This window comes from Colias croceus, chromosome 25, assembly GCF_905220415.1.
Source record: "Colias croceus chromosome 25, ilColCroc2.1".
Lineage (NCBI taxonomy): Eukaryota > Metazoa > Arthropoda > Insecta > Lepidoptera > Pieridae > Colias > Colias croceus.
This window is the reverse complement of record NC_059561.1, coordinates 3515076-3535150: the sequence shown is the minus strand read 5'-3', so window position 1 is coordinate 3535150 and position 20075 is coordinate 3515076. Positions and strand designations below refer to the sequence as shown.

General features: G+C 33.6%; 1 protein-coding gene across 1 annotated transcript; it reads left to right on the top strand.

Moving 5' to 3' along the window:
* The first annotated feature begins 12223 nt into the window (after positions 1-12223).
* Positions 12224-18289, top strand: LOC123703109. The gene is made up of 2 exons (XM_045650996.1): positions 12224-12644; positions 18056-18289. The coding sequence occupies exons 1-2, from the start codon at positions 12278-12280 to the stop codon at positions 18067-18069; spliced, it is 381 nt and encodes a 126-aa protein (XP_045506952.1). The 5' UTR covers positions 12224-12277; the 3' UTR covers positions 18070-18289.
* Positions 18290-20075: the final 1786 nt, after the last annotated feature.

Below are 20075 nucleotides of genomic sequence, written 5' to 3'. Positions count from 1 at the left end.
CAATAAAAATAAAAATTCGCGTTATAAAAACTCATCTTACGATGTTAATGCGATAAAAAAATTATATAACTTCGAAAAGCACAGTACAAGGTGAACTGATATAACTGAAACAATTAAAAAGTTTCAAACTCGACTGCAACACTTATTAGTTAGTGAAATGATAGATTTTATGACTGTTTCTTTTACGACTTCAAGTTCAGGCCTCTTGAAGGGCTGTCTATTTTATTAGATTGTAATTCTTGAGTTTGACTATAATTTGATGTAGCTTGAAGTAAAATTTTAAGCTGGATCTGTTGGATTTATTTTTTGGTTTATCTGTAGGTTTTAGAAGTATTTAAACCGAACATTCAAATAATAATAATATTATGTCTACTTTCTTTAGATAGATAGAGCGTCATTTCTGAATTAATTTCAAATATGCTATGCTATTTAACTTAGTAACGTAAAATATTAAGGTACCCGATCTTGAAAGGGTTGAAAATAAGGCGAAGGTTTGAAAATAAATTATAAAATCGGGTTTCAAAACCTTAGATGTATAGAATATAATTATATTCGCATTTTTTGTAAATATGAATTTCTCATTATTCTCTCATTCATAACAAAAACAGAATCTTAAAAACATAATATTATAATATGTTGCCAAATTATAATGCAATAGGTACATAGCTTTAAACGCCTATATAATTTTTCAGGGATCTATTAGATTGGAAAGTTTTCCTAAAACTTTTCTGTTAAAACAAAAAGGCCTCGGACGATCTTGTATTTGTAATGTTATATTATTTATACTTCTATACTTACTAAAATAAAGCTGAAGATTTTCTGTGTTTGTTTGTTTGAACGCGCTAATCTCAGTAAGTACTGACCGATTTGAAAAATTATTTCCGTGTTAGATAGTCCATTTATCGAGGAAAGCTATAGGCAAGATATGTATATACTTATATCATAACAATGAGACCAACCAGAGCGGAGCAATGCTGGTAAAACCGCGGGGCACAGCTAGTAATAGATAAAGTGTTACATATTGTGTTTCGGCTATGAAAATAAGTAACATTAGTCAATAATTTATTCTCACCTTATTGAATCATTATTCTATTATGTTTCATAATAAGGTAAATGAATAATATTATCAAAAGTTAATGAGATTATTTATTTAGTAACTGATATTAAAGACAGATTTTGTTCAGGATAAACAATTATTTATTTATATACGTACAAAATGTCGATGCCTATAGTTATAAGGTATTTTTATTTAAAAAAAATGTAACAGTAATATTTTCTTCTTATGATGGACTAGCTGTCCGCCCGCGGCTTCGCCCGCGTTTTGAAAGAAAGAGTTTTCCCGTTCCCTCAATATGTAGAATTATTATCAAGCGTAAATTCCGCACACGTCCATCACGTAGGGAGCCGACCACAAAGGAGCCGACCGCGCGAGTAAGCCGCGCGGCAAGTTTATTTCGTGATCTTAACCCCCCTCCCGTACCCCTGCCCGAGTGACGCCTACAACGCATAGCTAGCCGAATACAGTTTATTTTTTAATTTTTTTTTAACTCGTGATATCTTTTGAATGGATTGTCAGAATCGAATAATTCAAAAAGTAATATAAAGATATTGAAGCAGTCTTAAATAATACATCGTTTATTTTGATAAGGGTTAATACCAAGGTACAAATAAAGAGCTTTTTGTAGCGGTGGTATTTTAATTTCTTTTTTTCAATAAAAAAACGCTTATTGTGACATGACTGTAATAGTTAGAGATATGCTGCCGCTGATTTTTTGTAGATAATGGTGTGTTCTAAAAAAATGTAGTATATCATTTTGTTCTATCATCAATAGTTTTCGCAGCGCACGCGATGTAAGGTAGTTTTTTGATATTTTTTTCACACCTTGGATTACGTTATCGTAATTTTAGTAAGGATGCCTATTTTTTTTGAAAATGAAATATAGCCTATGTCACTCAGAAATGATGTAGCTTTCCAACAGTGAAAGAATTTTTCAAATCTGCCAAGTAGTTTCGGAGCCTATTCAATTCATACAAACAAACAAACAAAAAATCAAACCTTTCCTCTTTATAATATTAGTATAGATGTACTTTAAATTATGATGGTGTCTAACCATGAAGATATCTGTATTTTAAAATTCTGTAAAGAAGTTAAGATTAAGTACACAGATGTAAGGTATGATTTTTTGTTTTATTGTTCGTAATAAATAATCAACTTTATACATTATGTCTGATAGAAAGCTGTATTATTGTCCAAGTGTCTAAGGATTTGTTCTTGGTTTTACTTCAGCTCAACCCGAGCACAGTCGGGGCAATGCTAGTATGATAATTCATGACGTTTGTCTAAAGAATCGTCTTTACAAATATACCTAAATTAAAAAAAAATTAAAGCGTATGTCACTCAAAAGTATTTAACTGCTTTTGGTGTCAAGTGAAGTCACAATAGAAAGGTACATTCAAGCAAAAATCTAACAAAGGAATTCAAATTGGAACTCCAGGGATATAAATAGACAGAACGTTGTCACAGTAAAGAAAATACGAACAGTAAGGTAACTTAAACCTTTTGTATAAAAATTCTTACGCAGCATTGAAGCTACAGCGTTATTAACTTTTAACCGACTTAAAAAAAACGAGGTTATCAATTCGGCCGGTATTTTTTTTTCTTCAACTTGTCATTACAGTGTAAACTTTTTGCGATAATATTGTCTTTTGGCAGTTGGACGAAAACGTTTCATACGCTCTTTAAAGCTGGCACTTGCTACTGGTAAAACAACAACGACTACATACTAGTCTCGTCGATACGCATGTTTGTGTGAGTGAGCCGTTTTGATCGTTTTAACTATAGGTTATATTAGTTTCCACACTGTTCCTATTTTTTATACTGTGGCGATGTCACGTAGCGGAAAATAAGTGGGAGTGGTACAGTAAGTGATGTATTTGTTTAGCTGTGTTTGAGTTTCAATTGGAATCTTTTATTTTGTACTGTAATAAATAGGAATCTTTGCAGGAAAAGGAAAGATGCGTACGGTTTTATCAGCTCTCTTTTTCAAGCTTTGACGATAAATTGGACATTTTTGTTTTAGAATTGATTGTACGTGAATATTTTAGTATAAATTAATAAGTTTTCATTTTAAATCTTATCCATACTAATATTATAAATGCGAAAGTAACTCTGTCTGTCTGTCTGTTACTCAATCACGCCTAACCCTTAGCTGGTATCGCCTTTTTTGGCAACACTACCGGTATCGTGGGTCAAATTCTACCCATACCAAACAATCTGTTGTAGAACGTAGATTTTTTATTATTTGTAAAAATATGGTTAGATAAGAAATAAAAAAATATTTTTTTACAAAATAACCTTATTTAATTTTAGAATATAAAAAAAAAATCATGTTTTACACACATTTGTAAATAACCTTATTTTTTGGCACTTTTTGGTTAATGTGAACTTAAAACATAAAAAAAAATAGAAATGTTAGAAAAACTTTAACTAAAATATATTTATGGCACTTCTCATATCTTTATTATAACAAGAAAACAAATTGCTTCTGAAATCAGCATAAAATAAAAAAAATGACAACCAAAAACAAAATGACTTCTACCATCAACTATCATCCTCATCTTCTTCACTCTCATCTCTCGTATTTTCGTTCCTCGTATATTTTCTATTATTCTCGTATCTCCTCTTCGTATTCATCGTCGTCAGAACTTACTCCAAATACACTGTCTTCTAAGCAACTAACAGATTAGGGATTGTCTCGATCGCTGATGATTTCGTCGTCACAAAGTTGGTTTACATTTGGTATTCTTTCATTTTTCAATTCCAAATCATCACTTAAGTTGTTCATCAACTCCTCGATTTGTCTGTCGTTCAAAAAGCCCTCCAATGTAGTACAAATAAACAATAAAACCAAAAAAGTAAGTAATTACACTCAGTGAAAAAAGTTACTTATTTGGTGTCGTGGGTCGAACGTGACCCAGAAAGCTACTTACCTCCGCTCCTAAGATAGTCACAGTTCTGCACATCCACCCCCCGCTGCAGCTAGCGACGCACTGAGAATACTTAGAAGCGCACAGTCGTTGCATAAATATTTAAAGAATTATAACCGAAAATGTTCGCTTCTGGGTCAAATTTGACCCACGATACCTGCTAAGGGCTAAACTACTGAACCAATTTGCATGAAATTTGGTATGAAGATATTTTGATACCCGAGAAAGGACATAGGCTACCTTTTATTGCGAAATATGTACCACGGGCGAAGCCGGGGCGGACCACTAGTATGTAATAAAGGATTGAATTTCTTACATATTTATTTTAATTGGTTCAGTAGTTTAGGCGTGATTGAGTAACAGACAGACAGACAGACAGAGTTACTTTCGCATTTATAATATTAGTATGGATGTTCACATCAACACATTTTAAACTTCACTCATAATTTTTAATAACCGCTTTTTCTTAAAAATATTATTGAAAAGATGTAATTAAAGCGAATCGTAAAATTTGCGGCATCTGCGGTCGACAGTCGCGTATCGTTGAATATAATATAACCGATAATTGCCGATTTTATATCAATAACCGGTATAATGGTTACATTAACGTGAATGAGATGAACCGCGAATAATTATTTTAAATGGCGTGACAACTATTCATTGATTTTGTGTTGATGGGAAATAGAATGACGGAAATTTTAATAATAGTTTGTATTAGAAAGAGAGTAATGATGTAGGTTTTAAAGGAATATAGTGGGTATAATTTTAAGTATATGGAATTGTATATAGAGGAAGTAATTGGAATTGTTATGTTAACTATACTTTCATAGCAAGATTTATATACCTAACTAGCGGTCCGCCCCGGCTTCGCCCGTGGTACATATTTACCTTTTCTCTACATAAGAACCATCCTCGTACTTCAAGGAATATAATAAAAAAAGAATTATCGAAATCGGTTCAGCCGTTCTCGAGTTATGGAATTACAACGAAAAGTGGCATTGATTTTTATATATTAGATAAGCATTTTGTCCAAGAGTCCAGTGACGATTGTACTTTTTAAAATACTTAGTCAAAAAGTGGGGCGTCAAGGAATACGTGTCTTGCAAGTGTAATGAAATGAAAAATACAGATACAATTCAATAGAACATAATACAACACTGAATATGAGTTACATGTTTATAGAAACACATACCTACCTACGTCGGCACCAATCTATAGTAATATTAAAAAGCTGAAGAGTTTGTTTGAACGCGCTAATCTCAGAAACTACTGGTCCGATTTGAAACATTCTTTTAGTGTTAGATAGCCCATTTATCGAGAAAGGCTATAGGCTATAATATCATCACGCTAAGACCAATAGGAGCGCAGCAATGCGGGTAAAACCGCGGGGCACAGCTAGTAGTTATATATGTTTTTGTCGTCACCAATTATTTCAATACCTACGTATACCTAAATATACGTTTAGCTTCCACTTGAAATAATGATTACTGAAGAAAATGTAAAAATATCGAAAATATCAGTTTTACATTGGTTGCTCCTAATTTATACTATGAGTAAAGCTTGCAAAAATGTTTACAGGTTAGCAGTACAGATTTATTTTATAGGTTAGCAATTTGGCCTAGATATAACAATCTACAAACTAATACGTATATTCAAAACAACTATATCCATTATGATATATTGTTCAGAAGTAACAATTGAAAATTCCACTTTTGTTTTACTCTGGTTAGCCAACATCACGCTCGAATTGAAATTATTCATTGGTTCATGAAAAAACAATATTGAAATCTGTATTCATATGAAAATAATTTATAATACCTATGCGAGCATCAGTTACTCTTGCGTGAAGAAATACTCTATAATTTTATTTAAATCACCTGGATTTATAATTATATAAATCTATAGGATTCCCCTTTTCAACCTCTCAGGAAAAGTGTTTATAATATTTGCAGTAACGTAATACATTTATATTACCTACTAGCGGTCCGCCCCGGCTTCGCCCGTGGTACATATTCACGTTTTCTCTACATAAGAACCATCCTCGAACTTCAAGGAATATTAAAAAAAAAGAATTAACGAAATCGGTTAAGCCGTTCTCAAGTTATGCGCTTACCAACACATTTTGGGATTCATTTTTATATATAAGAAGATATACTATATAATATTTTGATATTATTAACCGATTTGAGTAGTTTTTTGAAGTGAAGTTTCTTTAGGCGCGTTAAGAGTAAAATTTCAAGGTTGCATCATGGCAATACCGTCGCGTCATGGTGTAAACTGTAAGGCGACGATTTTTATATATCTTGCTAACGAAGTTTCACTTCTGACACGTGTGCTCGGCACACACGCTCTTTTTTAATAGAATTACAATTATGTCGATATCTTAGCTATCTTCGGTGACAATATCTCATAGCCAAACGGCAAAACGCCAAGGAATAGAATACGCTATCGATAGAAATTGACATAAGCGTATGATGTTTTGCATAAGGATTCGGTCACCCTACCAACGACAACGACGACCACGAACAAAATTTTCATCCAGTCGCAATTAAATAAAATTGTGCAAAACACAATTAAAAATGAAATTTAAGAATTTCCTGTCGTATTGGTGTTTGGAAAAAAAAAATTTGAGATCAATGGATAAACAAACAGGTTTTTCATAGAAACGGTGGCTCCTAGAAAAAAATTTATTTAACCTTTTTTATAGATAATTAGATTATATACAATTTTGGTTCAGGTGATTGTATGATAAATTTACCGTCTCGGCGAAAATCGCAAAAAACCCTATTTCTTTTTATTAATTGACCTCGAATTTTTTTATTCCTGAGTACCAGAATGACGGGAGAATTTAATATTGATTTTGAACAAATTTCGGCAAGATTGGAACTTTGGTCGTGGTCGTCTGCGTCGTTGGTAGTGTGATCGAACCATTACCAAAATGTCATGAGCTTATGTCAATAATTAGCGTTAGCAGTTTCTATTCCATGGCGTTACGTACGTTTGTCTAAAGGCCTTTGAAGATTAATTTTTAGAAAATTAATATACATCATTCGACAACAGCAGCATTATTCGACAACAGTGTAGGTAAATTAACTCAATCGATATCCATATTACAAATACATTTAAACATACAAATTCATATTATTCAAAGGTTATATTCACTCTTACATCTAAGTAGGTACCACAACTCAAAGCTGATTCTTGTTACGCTTTCATAGTTTCAAAGTTACACTTTGGATGTCTGTTATATGTAAATGAAGCCAACTCAGGTATTATCATAACGAAACTCACATTCACACATTGTCTGCAATCTCTATTGCAATTGTATATTCTTTTAATTGTGGCTTTTATAGCGCAGATTGGAGGGAATTTTTAAAATCTTGTGGAAGGTTTTTACATGAAATGAGCGTTATTAAGATGTTGTGTTTTGTTTTGCTCTGTTTTTCCTTATACGGTATCTGTTACCTTATGATTATTATAATTTTTGACGTGACAACGTCTTATAATTCGATAAAGCCGGCTGCACGCACGAAAAAACATGACTAATGCGGCGTTACCTCGCTCTGACTCATCTGAGGCGTTCCATGTAAGGCTTGAAGTGCGAGCGAGAGCGCGGAACGAGCGACAATTATCACGTTCAATTATCGTCAGTAAACCGACTTTACAGACAACCAATTTTTTTTTCAAAGAAAATTATCCAACTACTTAGAAACTTGAAACATCTCGATGTAGATAAACCTATTATGTTATTTCTCATTTACGCATTGCGTACGTATCGTGACCAGATAAAATATCTCTGCAATATCTACAATCCTTCCTATATACATACTTTAAAACTCTCAACATCAATTAATTAATACACAAACGAGGTCCTACTTTATCTATTTAAATAAATATATATCGTTTAAACAACTTGACTATAGTATCTCCAATCCTTTCTCAATTCCTACATACGTGGGTAACAGACCTTGGCACGCTACCAAATGCCTTGAAATTGTCATAAAATGGCCGTAGTGTCGACAACTGCTGGCAATGTCAACACTTGTCGAAAATTGCGTGAATTGAATATGATTTTCATGAGATTATGGGTTTAAATAGATTGTTCGTAGGTGATATTTATTTAGAATGTATTTCTTTATTTGTATTATAAATCATTTACTTATATTAACATACGTTTGGGACTCAAAACAAAGCCTTTTGCATTGTACTGTTACCCAATATGTACTTGTTATGAGATAATAAATAAATATAGTATATTATGATCATGTTATTACTTATGTTATATATACACACTGTATAAACTTAAATAATGTATCTACTAATAAATAAAATAATACCTACCTATACAGAAGTTCTTTTCCTTGCTCGAAAACTGCTGATTTTCGTAGTTTATTCTTCAATAGTCTATAGTTTTATTCTTCAAAGCTATTTAACTTTTATTTTTTTAATATCATATTAATTTTTATTAAATAGATAAATACGTCATAATATTCCAATTAAATTTCACCAATAGCTAGATTTCATTACAAAATTTCTAAAGTCACACGCTAGCTACAAACTTAAACTGCAAACTTTTTAACCTAAGTAGCTGGATCTTCAAAGAAATATTTAAAAGTAAGGCTCTTTCATAAGGATCTGAAACACGGCGCCGAGGCCTCTTGCTCTAAGAGTCTAGACCTAGAACATAAAAATGCTACATGCAAAATATTCGTTTCAGATTTAGAAAGGATTTCAAATGTTAGAAATGAATGTTTGGAAATTTTTGAACATAAAGCTTTGCGATTTCAAACGAGCATTGATACTATACCTATTTTACTTTTAAATGTATGTGTTATGTAGGTAATTTTATATAATTACTAGCGGTCCGCCCCGGCTTCGCCCGTGGTACCTACATGTTTAAACTATCCTATCTCTCAAGTTGGATTGAATTGCACATGGTGTGCGAATTTTATTATAATCGGTTAAGTGGTTTAGGAGTCCATTGAGGACAAACATTGTGACACGAGATTTATATATATTAAGATTTGTAGAAAGATTACTTTTCATTTATACTATAGAAATATCAAATATATAGTATGTTCACTTTTACAATATTTGAACCTATGCGGTGCGACTATTTCTATTTTTTTAACGTTTCTTTTTTTATTATTGAGTTTACAACCCAAATTAACGGATAATTGATACAGATATAATAAGAATGTAAATATGTACTCTTATATAGAGTTTAAAACCCAAATTAAAACAATTTATATAAAATGAAACCAGTACTAAAATAGGGTGAAATATATCGCAAGATAGAATAATCGTTAAATCCGACACCTTATTAATGGGCACAAGATTGGGGGCTAAACCTTCCCTTTCACAGATTAATTAAACATGTATGTTTCACTTAAATTGATGGCTTGAAATATTATCTATTTATTAGAAATTCGACGCTATGTTTTATATATAGAAGCACTATATTTGTGAACGTTAAAAGAGAATAGAAAATTTAACAAATAATATATAAATATAATTATAATTAAATAAAAATAAAAATAAATTAAATAAATAAATAAATTATAATTTTAAATAAAATTATAATTAAATTAAAATTATAATTTTCTACTTACCGCCCGCGGCTTCGCCCGCTCTGTCTAAAACCTAATAAATTATATACTAAAACCTTCCTCTTGAATCACTCTATCTATTAAAAAAAAACCGCATCAAAATCCGTTGCGTAGTTTTAAAAATTTAAGCATACAAAGGGACATATGGACAGAGAAAGCGACTTTGTTTTATACTATGTAGTGGAAGCAGGGATTTTCGATATTTATAAAACCATACTGAATTCTAAAAACAAAGGAGGTGAAAAAACCTTTCAAGATTTCTTGTAAGCAAATTCAATACAAGCTTGAAATAAAATTGGCTCTTGTAACTTAAATTCTATTACAAATCAGTATGAAAAAGTAGCCTTAATTTTTTCCTTTCAATAACTAATTAGTCTTATAAATTAATGTAAATTCGTGTTGTAAAGCATTTTTATATTTTGAATATCTTGAATGGCTTTCTTATTTACATTCACATCTTAAGAATTTTATTCTTACAATTTAAACGTCCTTAATTATACATTTTCTTAAATCTCTATTATTTAAAAGAAATTACAGAAAATATAAACAAGTAAGTAAACATAATAAATGATCCATGTAACCTAGTTAATTAGTGACATCCATTTGTATAGAAGGTATATTATTAAGAAACCTATGAAAAGAAATTTCCATCATAAATTTTATATTTGTATAGAAAATGAAGAAACTAACAACCATGCGGCTGGTACGGAATTAAAATAAATATGAATTATTTCTATAGGTCTTAGAACTTCTTAAGATTTGTATAAGAAAGATCTTTTCATGGGCTATATTTTGTATCTCATAATTATTATAAAAAGTTTTAATTTCTGTTTGGAATTCATTCTAGATTATGTATGTATCGTTATTTAATACAAGCTTCAACGCGCGATTTTACTCGAGTCAAATAGCATATATTATATTAAACCAGAATTATTATCAACCGACTTCAAAAAAAGGAGGAGGTTATCAATTCGGTCGGTATGTTTTTCTTTTTTTTTTATGTATGTACACCGATTACTCCTAGGTTTCTGAACCGATTTACGTGATTCTTTTTTTGTTCGATGCGGGATGGTGTCGAATTGGTCCCATAAAAATTTTATTCGGATAGGCCCAGTAGTTTTTATTGTATGGGCATTTTTGCAAGTGCAAGTTTGAAGTCGGTTGTTTTTAACGCAGTTATCACTTGTTTAAAAAAAAGGTTTTTCTCAAACACTGTCAGAACTTGATAATTTAAATGGGACCACAAGCACCCGCTTTGAAATAAAAAATAATTATCAAAATCGATTCTTTCGACTGGAAAAGTTCTAAAACAGTCTAATTGAGGACTTCCTTTCAATAATAAGTAACTACTTTTAATCAGCATCAACTTATTTCATACTAAATGAACACAGAAACAAATACCACGTCGCCACGAGTTGTATAATTCCACACGAAGATATAAACTCAATATTGAAAATTCCCTGGACATCGGTATGAGAATTAACTGCGATGATGTGTTGATATTTTATCGAGCTCGGGGGATCCGTGCTTAAATGGCGTTTAATATTTTTCACCCCTTACGTAAAAGGCGAGAGTTTATAAGGTACTAGAGGTCCGCCCCGGCTTCGCCCGTGGTACATATTTCGCAATAAAAGGTAGCCTATGTCCTTTCTCGTGTATCAAAATATCTCTATACCAAATTTCATGCAAATTGGTTCAGTAGTTTAGGCGTGATTGAGTAACAGACAGACAGAGTTACTTTCGCATTTATAATATTAGTATGGATGCGTGTGTGTGTAAGGATATGTGTGCTATGCATAATGCAATATATGTGTGTATGTGTATATCTGGGGGCACGGCAGTGCCCCCGCCAAGTCGAGCAAAAAAAAGCGGCACGGCCGTACCATCCTTTTCTCGAAGCAATTCGGGCCTTTTTCGACCCCCTATAATTCGGTTGTGGATAAAGCAAGAAACCTGAATCTTCAGTAACTAATCCGGCATTGTATAAACACGGAATATTTAAAATTTCAGTCAATTTGAACCAGTAGTTTAAGAATGACAACTTGTTAAAGTTTCTAAATTTTGTCACTCACTGACTCACCGATCATCAAAAGTCCAAGGCACTTCTAGCAGACTTAGAAGCTTCATATTTGGAATACATATAGAGTTTAGTGTCTTAATCATGGGAAAACTTAAATATTTTGTAATTTCGGTCCAGTTTTCCAAATACACCAACTGCATCAATAACTTTGTAATCCCATATAAATATATGGGATTACAAAGTTATTTATGCAGTTGGTGGTTGGTGGTGGTTATAAATTTAATAGGTGTAGATAGGTACCTGCTACCATATGAGGCAAGGGAGGGGGTATAGGGTGGGTAAGGGTGTGTTTAGCCCATGAAACTGAACAACATTATTACTTGTAAAATGGTCGACGTAATGAAAAACACATGATTGGACATGTCTTGAAGTACGAAAATCTAATAAAACAATATATTATAATTTAAATCTGTTATATATAAATTGTTGGCGCGACTAGCCTCCTTACAGACAGACTGGCCTCTATTTTACTCTATGACTGACAAGCAAAATATACGCCAAAATGACAGAACAATGAAATGTGAATGCCTTCGAGCGAGTTTACGTTTAAGTATTAATTGTATTCTTACATCTTGCATATCTACCAGTACTAGTAGTCGCAATGGATTCGGAAATACTGTATGTGAATGACCATCCATGCCCACACCGGATTGTCCGTATACCTGGTGATGGTTCGTGTCTATTTCATTCTTTGTCATTCTCTATGTATGGGAATACTGAGTCGTCGTATGAGATTAGACTTGCTATAGTGGAGTATGTGGTAGCGCATTGGGACGAGTTCAAAGTGTATACGTGTGACGAGCACGGAGACCCCTACATTGACGCCGACCTGTACTCGACGGCAATGGTAAAAACAACTACCTATGGCTCCGTGTCTGAACTTATGGCTGCCGCAGCTTTGTATCCGTACGCTTTCGAGGTTTACGAAAACGGCCTTTTGAGAGGATCATTCGGTGGTGATTATGGAAATCCGGTGAAACGTTTACGATTTTCTGGTAGTTACTTAGGCGGCCATTATGAAGTGCTCCTTCCAGAAGTGCCTCCAAATGATGATAATAAGGATAAAAATAATACAAACTTGCCTAAAAAGGGGGGAAGACCTAAAAAGGTTATAGGAAGACCTAAAACTTCGTCGCTCTCCCGTTCTCAACAACTTAAAGAAGCGGCGGCTCGTTACCGCCAGAACAACCCCGAAAAACGTAAGGAGACATTAGCTCGTTACAGTGCTTCATGTCCGGATGTTAACAGAGCAGCTGTAGCGCGTTACACTGCTTCTCACCCAGAAGTTCACCGAAAAGCAGTGTCGCGTTACACTGCTTCTCATCCTGAAGTTAATCGAGAAGCGGTGTTACGTTACACTATTTCCCACCCCGATGTTAACCGTGAAGCTGTCCAAAGGAAAAGATCAAACAAAAAATTACAATCTCAACTAAAAAATATAGAAAAAATTACTCAAGCGCTAACAAATAAAATTAAGGACAGATTAGAAGCGGAGAAACTAATTAAATGGGTACTCCATAACAGGCAGCAAACTTTAGGAAACTTTAATAAAACTATTGATAAATTAAAAGATAAATTTAAAGTATCGTTAGAAAAACTAAATTCTTGCCCTTCAGATAGTTCTTTAAATGACAAATTCGAATGTTTTATTGGAAAATCAAAACATAGAAGTAATCAAGAGCCATATTACGCAGGCCAACCTTACAGTTTATTACATAACCAGGACAAAGCTATCAAAATTGACAATACAGGAAAAGCTGTCTTTGGGGATGTTAAAACGCATGGCCATAGTTTAGTTTGGTCTTGTAATGATCTGTGTGCACTAGATGAGGACGTAATCATACTATTAACAAACATTTTCGAAAGCCTGGTAAACAAAAGTGTAGCTCAGTATTACACATTAATTGAAAAAGGAAACATATTTGAGTACTTAAATTATATTAACACTATCAAAGCGCATTTTCCTCGCCTAAGAACAATTTCAAGAGAAATTTATCAAGTACTGAGTATTTTTAACATTTTAAAAGATATTGACGAATCATTGGAAAAATCTGACGTCAAAAAAATAAAAGAACACGGAATACAACAAAAAGTTGGAAGTATGGCAGTGGAAAGTGAAGAGTCACAGGAAATTATAGAGGATGAGATCATAAATAAGCATAAAGCTGCGTTTAAATCTCTAAAACTAAAGTGTCTTGAAACTCCAAAGCTAGAGTGCATGTCATGTATAAAACTTTGTTATTCAAGAGATGTTTCATCTCTGAACAGATTAAGAAAGGCTATAGACACTAGTATTTGGAATAATCTTCTCGACTACTATAAAACCAACAATCTAGACCACAGCCCGTACATATGTCACTCGTGCTTACAAAAAATTAGAGCAAATCAACTGCCAGCAGCTTGTGTTCTAAATGACCTATACGTTAGTATTGCTCCACCACAGATAACCGAGTTAAATGACTATGAGAAGATATTAATTCAACGCGCCAAAGCATTTCAGGTGGTAATGCTAATGAATCCCGTTGCTAACAAACATATACCTAATAGGAACATGGTGAAAAAAGTAAAAGGCCGAACTTTCCACCTTCCTCTGCCGATTGAAGAAACTTTAAAAAAACTGCCTAGACCAGAACACCCTATCACTAACCCTGAAATATTTATTATGGTACGAGGTACGCCAACAAAATCTAAAATAGTGTGGGAGGATATTGTAGATATTAACAAGGTTTACCAAGCCTTACAATATTTAAAAGGTGTTAATGCTCTCTACTCTCGAATACAATTGCCGCATTCACCTCAACAATTGATTGATTATATTAACGAAGAGGACAATATTCATCATATCGTAGGCCAATTAGAATCTCAAGTAGATAACGTTGTAGAAGGAAACGGTGGGCTACTAACACAAGTTACATCAGAAAAGGAGGCGGACTATGAACAATACACTATTTACCCCTTGCATGAAAGGAGGAGAAACGCTCCTATTTCCGAACTCTATCAAATGCTGAAAGTCAACGCTGCTCCAATTGATTCCAGAGATAAGGATTTAGATGTAAAATGCTTTCCTGATCTTTATATTGAAGGCAAATATGGTCAATTTTATGATCGGCAGCAAAAGCTAACATCAAGTGAGTATATTAAAGCAAGATTAATGTCAAAACACTCTCAATTCCGCCTTAATCAACAATATTTATTTTTTCTCCTTAATGATGCTAATATACGTCAAATAAATTCTGGCATTTTCTATAAAATGAATTGCGTTAACCAAAAACAAAAGCTTACAGCTGAACAGTATTTTGAGATGCTTAATAAAGATGAATTAGAAGGTGACTTAACAGCAATATTTGGTAGATTACGAAATACAGAACAGTTCTGGAAAAAGCCAAGGAATGACGTCAATTGTATGACTCAGCACTACGGGCCAGCAACCTGGTTTCTTACCATAAGTCCTTCCGAATGGATGTGGGATGACTTAGGTGAGTACCTTAGGGCAATTAATAGTCCAGAAATGGCTAGCAAGAGTATTAGCGAATTGGTTGCTTTAGATCCCGTCTCCACTTCCAGGTTTATTGACAATAAGTTCAAAGCCATGTTAGAATTCATAATGTCAACGGATGAACCGCTTGGAAAAGTTATTCATTATTTCTGGAGGCGGGAATATCAGTCACGTGGAGCGCAACACTTTCACTTAATGTTATGGGTAAAAGACGCCCCCATACTTCATGAGTCCTCGATTGATCAGGTTGCATCATTTATTACAAAGTATGTAACTTGTGCCATACCGGACAAGAATCTTTCACCAACGCTCTATCAACGAGTCACGTCATATCAGACCCATAAACATAATCAGTATTGCATGCGGCAAAAGAAAACAAGAAGAGGTTTCATAAAAGTTTGTCGTTTCGGATTCCCTCGCCCGGCCACAGAAGTACTTACTATTAGAGATTTAATAGAATCAATAGCTGCAAGAAAGACATTGTCGTCTAACAGTAGGCTCTACAATATTGTACGCAAACAAGAATGGTCTATGGTTAATGATTATAATCCTGCGATTTTGCTAGCATGGAATGGCAATACAGACATACAATACGTTGGCGAAAAAACCGCTATTTTAAATTATTACGTCACTAAATATACCACTAAGAGCGAGAAAACTCACGCTGCTGATATGTTTCAAGACATAAACTCTACGAAACCTTTAAGAAGCCGCCTATTTAACATTGGTCTTAGAGTTTTATCTAGTAGAGAGTGCGGTTCTTTGGAAGCCAGTGACACTCTACTAGGTATTTCTTTGTACGGCACAGATCCTTCCACAACTATTCGATGGCTGGACGTCAACATCTTTCGTAACCGGCGTGTTAAATCTAAGTCTGATATGATGATACTAGAACCGGAGTCCACCGATATTTATTACGAGTCATGGATCGATGACCACTATCCTAAACGGCCCAAAGAACTAGAGGCTACTAACTTATACAGTTTCGCTCAAAATTACGATATTGTGAAAACACGCCCAGTCTCCTCTGAAGTGGAGTGTTACGAGATAAATGACAGTAAAAGGTTCCTCAAACGAAGAGCTAACCCATATTTAATCAATCACTATTTCTACGACCCAGAACAGGTACCAGAAAAATACTTTTTCTCTTTACTTCTTTTATTCAAGCCATGGCGTTCCTCAGATGAGCTTAAAATAGGGTGTGAAACTTACACGGAGGCGTTTAATTTGGTGAAAGAAGAATTAAAAGAAGGAGTCAATTATGGCAATTCAATGATAGAGTCAAGATATAAAATACAAAAGGCATTTGAAATGATAGAGTCTAAAGTTGCTGAGATAAATGAAGATAGGGAAATGGTTGATGATGACGATGGTCCTGAAAATCCTCTAGACTTTGAAGCCGTGGAAGCTGCAAATGCCATGGACGACTTTCAGAGAATCAATATCGCTGAAGAAGAAGAGACTGATCTTCACAGTATGATCGCAAAACTGAATGTAGATCAAAAAAGAGTCTTTGATATGATCATAAATAAAATAGACACTACTGATAATAGCGCTGACGTTTTACGCTGTTTCGTCAGCGGAACTGGTGGCACTGGTAAGAGCTTTTTAATAAAAACCCTAAAGGTTTGGGTTAAGACGCATTTAAACAAAAAAGTGGCAGTTAGTGCTCCAACAGGCATAGCTGCCTTCAATGTAAATGGATTGACAATACATAGACTATTGCAGCTGCCTGTGGAACACAAGCAAACACCAAAGTACAAACCACTTTCTGATGAAGTACTCCAGGTTTTAAGATCAGATTTGAAAGAAGTAGTGTTGTTTATCATAGACGAAGTGTCGATGATATCCAATGTTACTTTAACATATATTCATTTACGTTTGTCTGAGATATTCGACACAAGTGACGATCAGAACGGGTGGTTTGGAAAGAAACATCTTGTAGTTTTCGGGGATCTCTTACAACTTCCACCGGTAAGAGAAAAGTCACCTTTTGAAAAATTGACAAATACTGAAACTAACAAATTGCTAGGTTCCCTCAGTATGCCCAATCTGTGGATTGAACTGTTCACATACGATGAACTTACAATTAACATGCGGCAGATTAATGATTCTGACTTTGTTGATATGCTAAATAGAATTAGATTAGGTGTGACTACAAAAAAAGACCGCGAGTTACTCTCGACTAGATTATTAACTCTCAAGTCCGATTCAAATGAAAACAGATTAACTGAAATAATTAAACACCTCTCGAAACTTCCTGATGATACCGTTTGCTTATTGCCTACAAAAAATATGTGTCAACAATTAAATACTGCAATGCTAAGATCTCTCCCACATCCTGAAATAAATCTTATAGCTATAGATAGCATTGATTGTCCCAGGTACCTAACAAAAAGAGCTCGTGAATGTATAAAAAAATATGAAGACGATGCTTCTATGACTGCAGGTCTAGAAAAGAACATAATTATAAAAATAGGCGCAAAAGTCATGTTAAGGCGAAACATTGACGTGAGTCTCGGTTTAGTTAATGGATCTATCGGTATAGTGCGAAAAGTAAAGGTTGATCCTGAAAATTCAAAAATAATTAAGAGAATATATATCACATTTAATAATGAACCTAATGCATACGAGCTTGGTCCGGTCAAAACTAAATTTGAAATTATTAATAGAGCATATGTTCATCGCGAACAATTTCCCATATGTATAGCCTATGCTATAACTATACATAAAAGTCAGGGCCTAAGCCTAAGTAATGCGCTGATGGATATAGGTTCTGCAGTGTTCACATCCGGTCAAGCTTACGTGGCACTTTCGAGAGTTACAAGTCTGGGCGGTTTACATCTCATTAATGTCGACTTTGGAAGTATTAAAGCGCAGAAATCATCAATTTGTGAATACAACAGATTAAGAAGTATTTACCGTCCAGACTTGTCAAAAATTGAGACATCAAAGCCTCCGAGAAAAGCCCATAGAGACAGGGAGTGGGCTTTGAGAAAAACTGTGGCTGAAGCTCAAGAAGTAGTACCGGAAAAGAAAAAGAGGAAGACTACATATAAAAATAAGAAAATATCATAAGACCTTTAACAAAATTCGTTAGAAGTAGATGGTATCAAAAAGAAATGCTCTACAAAAAGAAGTGAGATCCCATCAAAAACATCCTGTAAAAAACCCAAGTCTCGCAGCTCAGTCTTTCTACCGTCAAAAGTTGTGAGATCCATGTAATACCAAGTCGGTTAATCTATTTAGTGTCTACTTGAAGGACTTTCTGTCTTAAGTTATTACATAAGTTATTATCATGCCAATATTAAAAATATTTAACGTTTTAAACAAATAGATCGACTTGGACATCGCTTGATTTGATTATTAGTATGTATCACACTACACAGCACGACGGGCCAGCGACCAACAGGAACGAGAGTTTCAATCGCGTGAGGCGCGAGAGACTAAAGAATCTAATATAATATTGTAATATTCATTTTGTTTTCATGCGATGTCCAAGTCGATCTATTTGTTTAAAACGTTAAATATTTTTAATATTGGCATGATAATAACTTATGTAATAACTTAAGACAGAAAGTCCTTCAAGTAGACACTAAATAGATTAACCGACTTGGTATTACATGGATCTCACAACTTTTGACGGTAGAAAGACTGAGCTGCGAGACTTGGGTTTTTTACAGGATGTTTTTGATGGGATGTATGTATATTGTATAATGATACATGGCGTCCTAGCTTAAAAATTGATATTCCAATTTGATTATAATATTTTTTAGGTAAGTTTTGCCTATTAATGGCGCTGGTTGATAATAATTATTATAAACAATCACATTAAATATTTATTAAAAACTCCATATTATTGTATAAGAAGCAATTTCTTTAATTGAGTACATAAGTCTTATAGAAATAAATCAGTATAGAGTTAATCCTTAAAATCGACACTGTTACAACTTACATAGCGAAGGAAAACAACGGTTTCACTTCATAAGATATCAAATATCATTAATTAATTATCTGATGTTATTTGTAAATATAAGGATATCAAATGCAGATTGAGGTACGATTAATGTCTTTAATCACTACATAGTATAAAACAAAGTCGCTTTTTTCTGTCCCTTTGTATGCTTAAATCTTTAAAACTACGGAACGGATTTAAATGCGGTTTTTTTAAATACATAGAGTGATTCAATAGGAAGTTTTTAGTGTATAATTTATTAGGTTTGAGACAAAGCGGGCGAAGCCACGGGCGGTAAGCTAGTGAGTTTATAAATAAATTGAATTTAATGAGTATTTACGGAATTTTCAGGGTTTGGTAAGTGAATACAAATTTCCAAATTTTCGTTTTATTTGTAAGGAAATGAGGAATTAATATTTTCTCAGTGGTCTATAATTATTATTCAATTCATTGCAACATTGATTTTGGAGCAATATGGAAAAAATCTCTTTAAAATGGCGGTTTGAATAAATTCTGATTGCAGTATTGTTAGGTTCGGGCATATGGAAAATTAATCTTGCATTGCCAAAACAATTAAACCTACTTCAACAAGTTGAAATATTTTGGTGCTGATAAAGTAAAAACATTAAATAATATGTATTTTACATTATAAAATACTAGCTTTCCGCCTGCGGCTTCGCTCGCGTTTTCAAAGAAAAACCCGCGTAGTTCCCGTTCCCGTGGGATTTCCGGGATAAAACCTAGCCTATGTTACTCGTGGATAATGTAGCTTTCGAATGGTGAAAGAATTTTTAAAATCGGTCCAGTAGTTTATGGGCCTATTCATTACAATCAAACAAACAAACAAACAAACAAAGTTTTCCTCTTTATAATATTAGTGTAGATAACACTTATAATCGTATTAGCTATTGACATATAAGAGTAACGTAGTAAGTGAGTAGTAATCGT

Bases quoted from the DNA above. Each gene is read 5' to 3' on its own strand.
- LOC123703109 (XM_045650996.1), top strand. From the start codon at position 12,278: ATGGATTCGGAAATACTGTATGTGAATGACCATCCATGCCCACACCGG.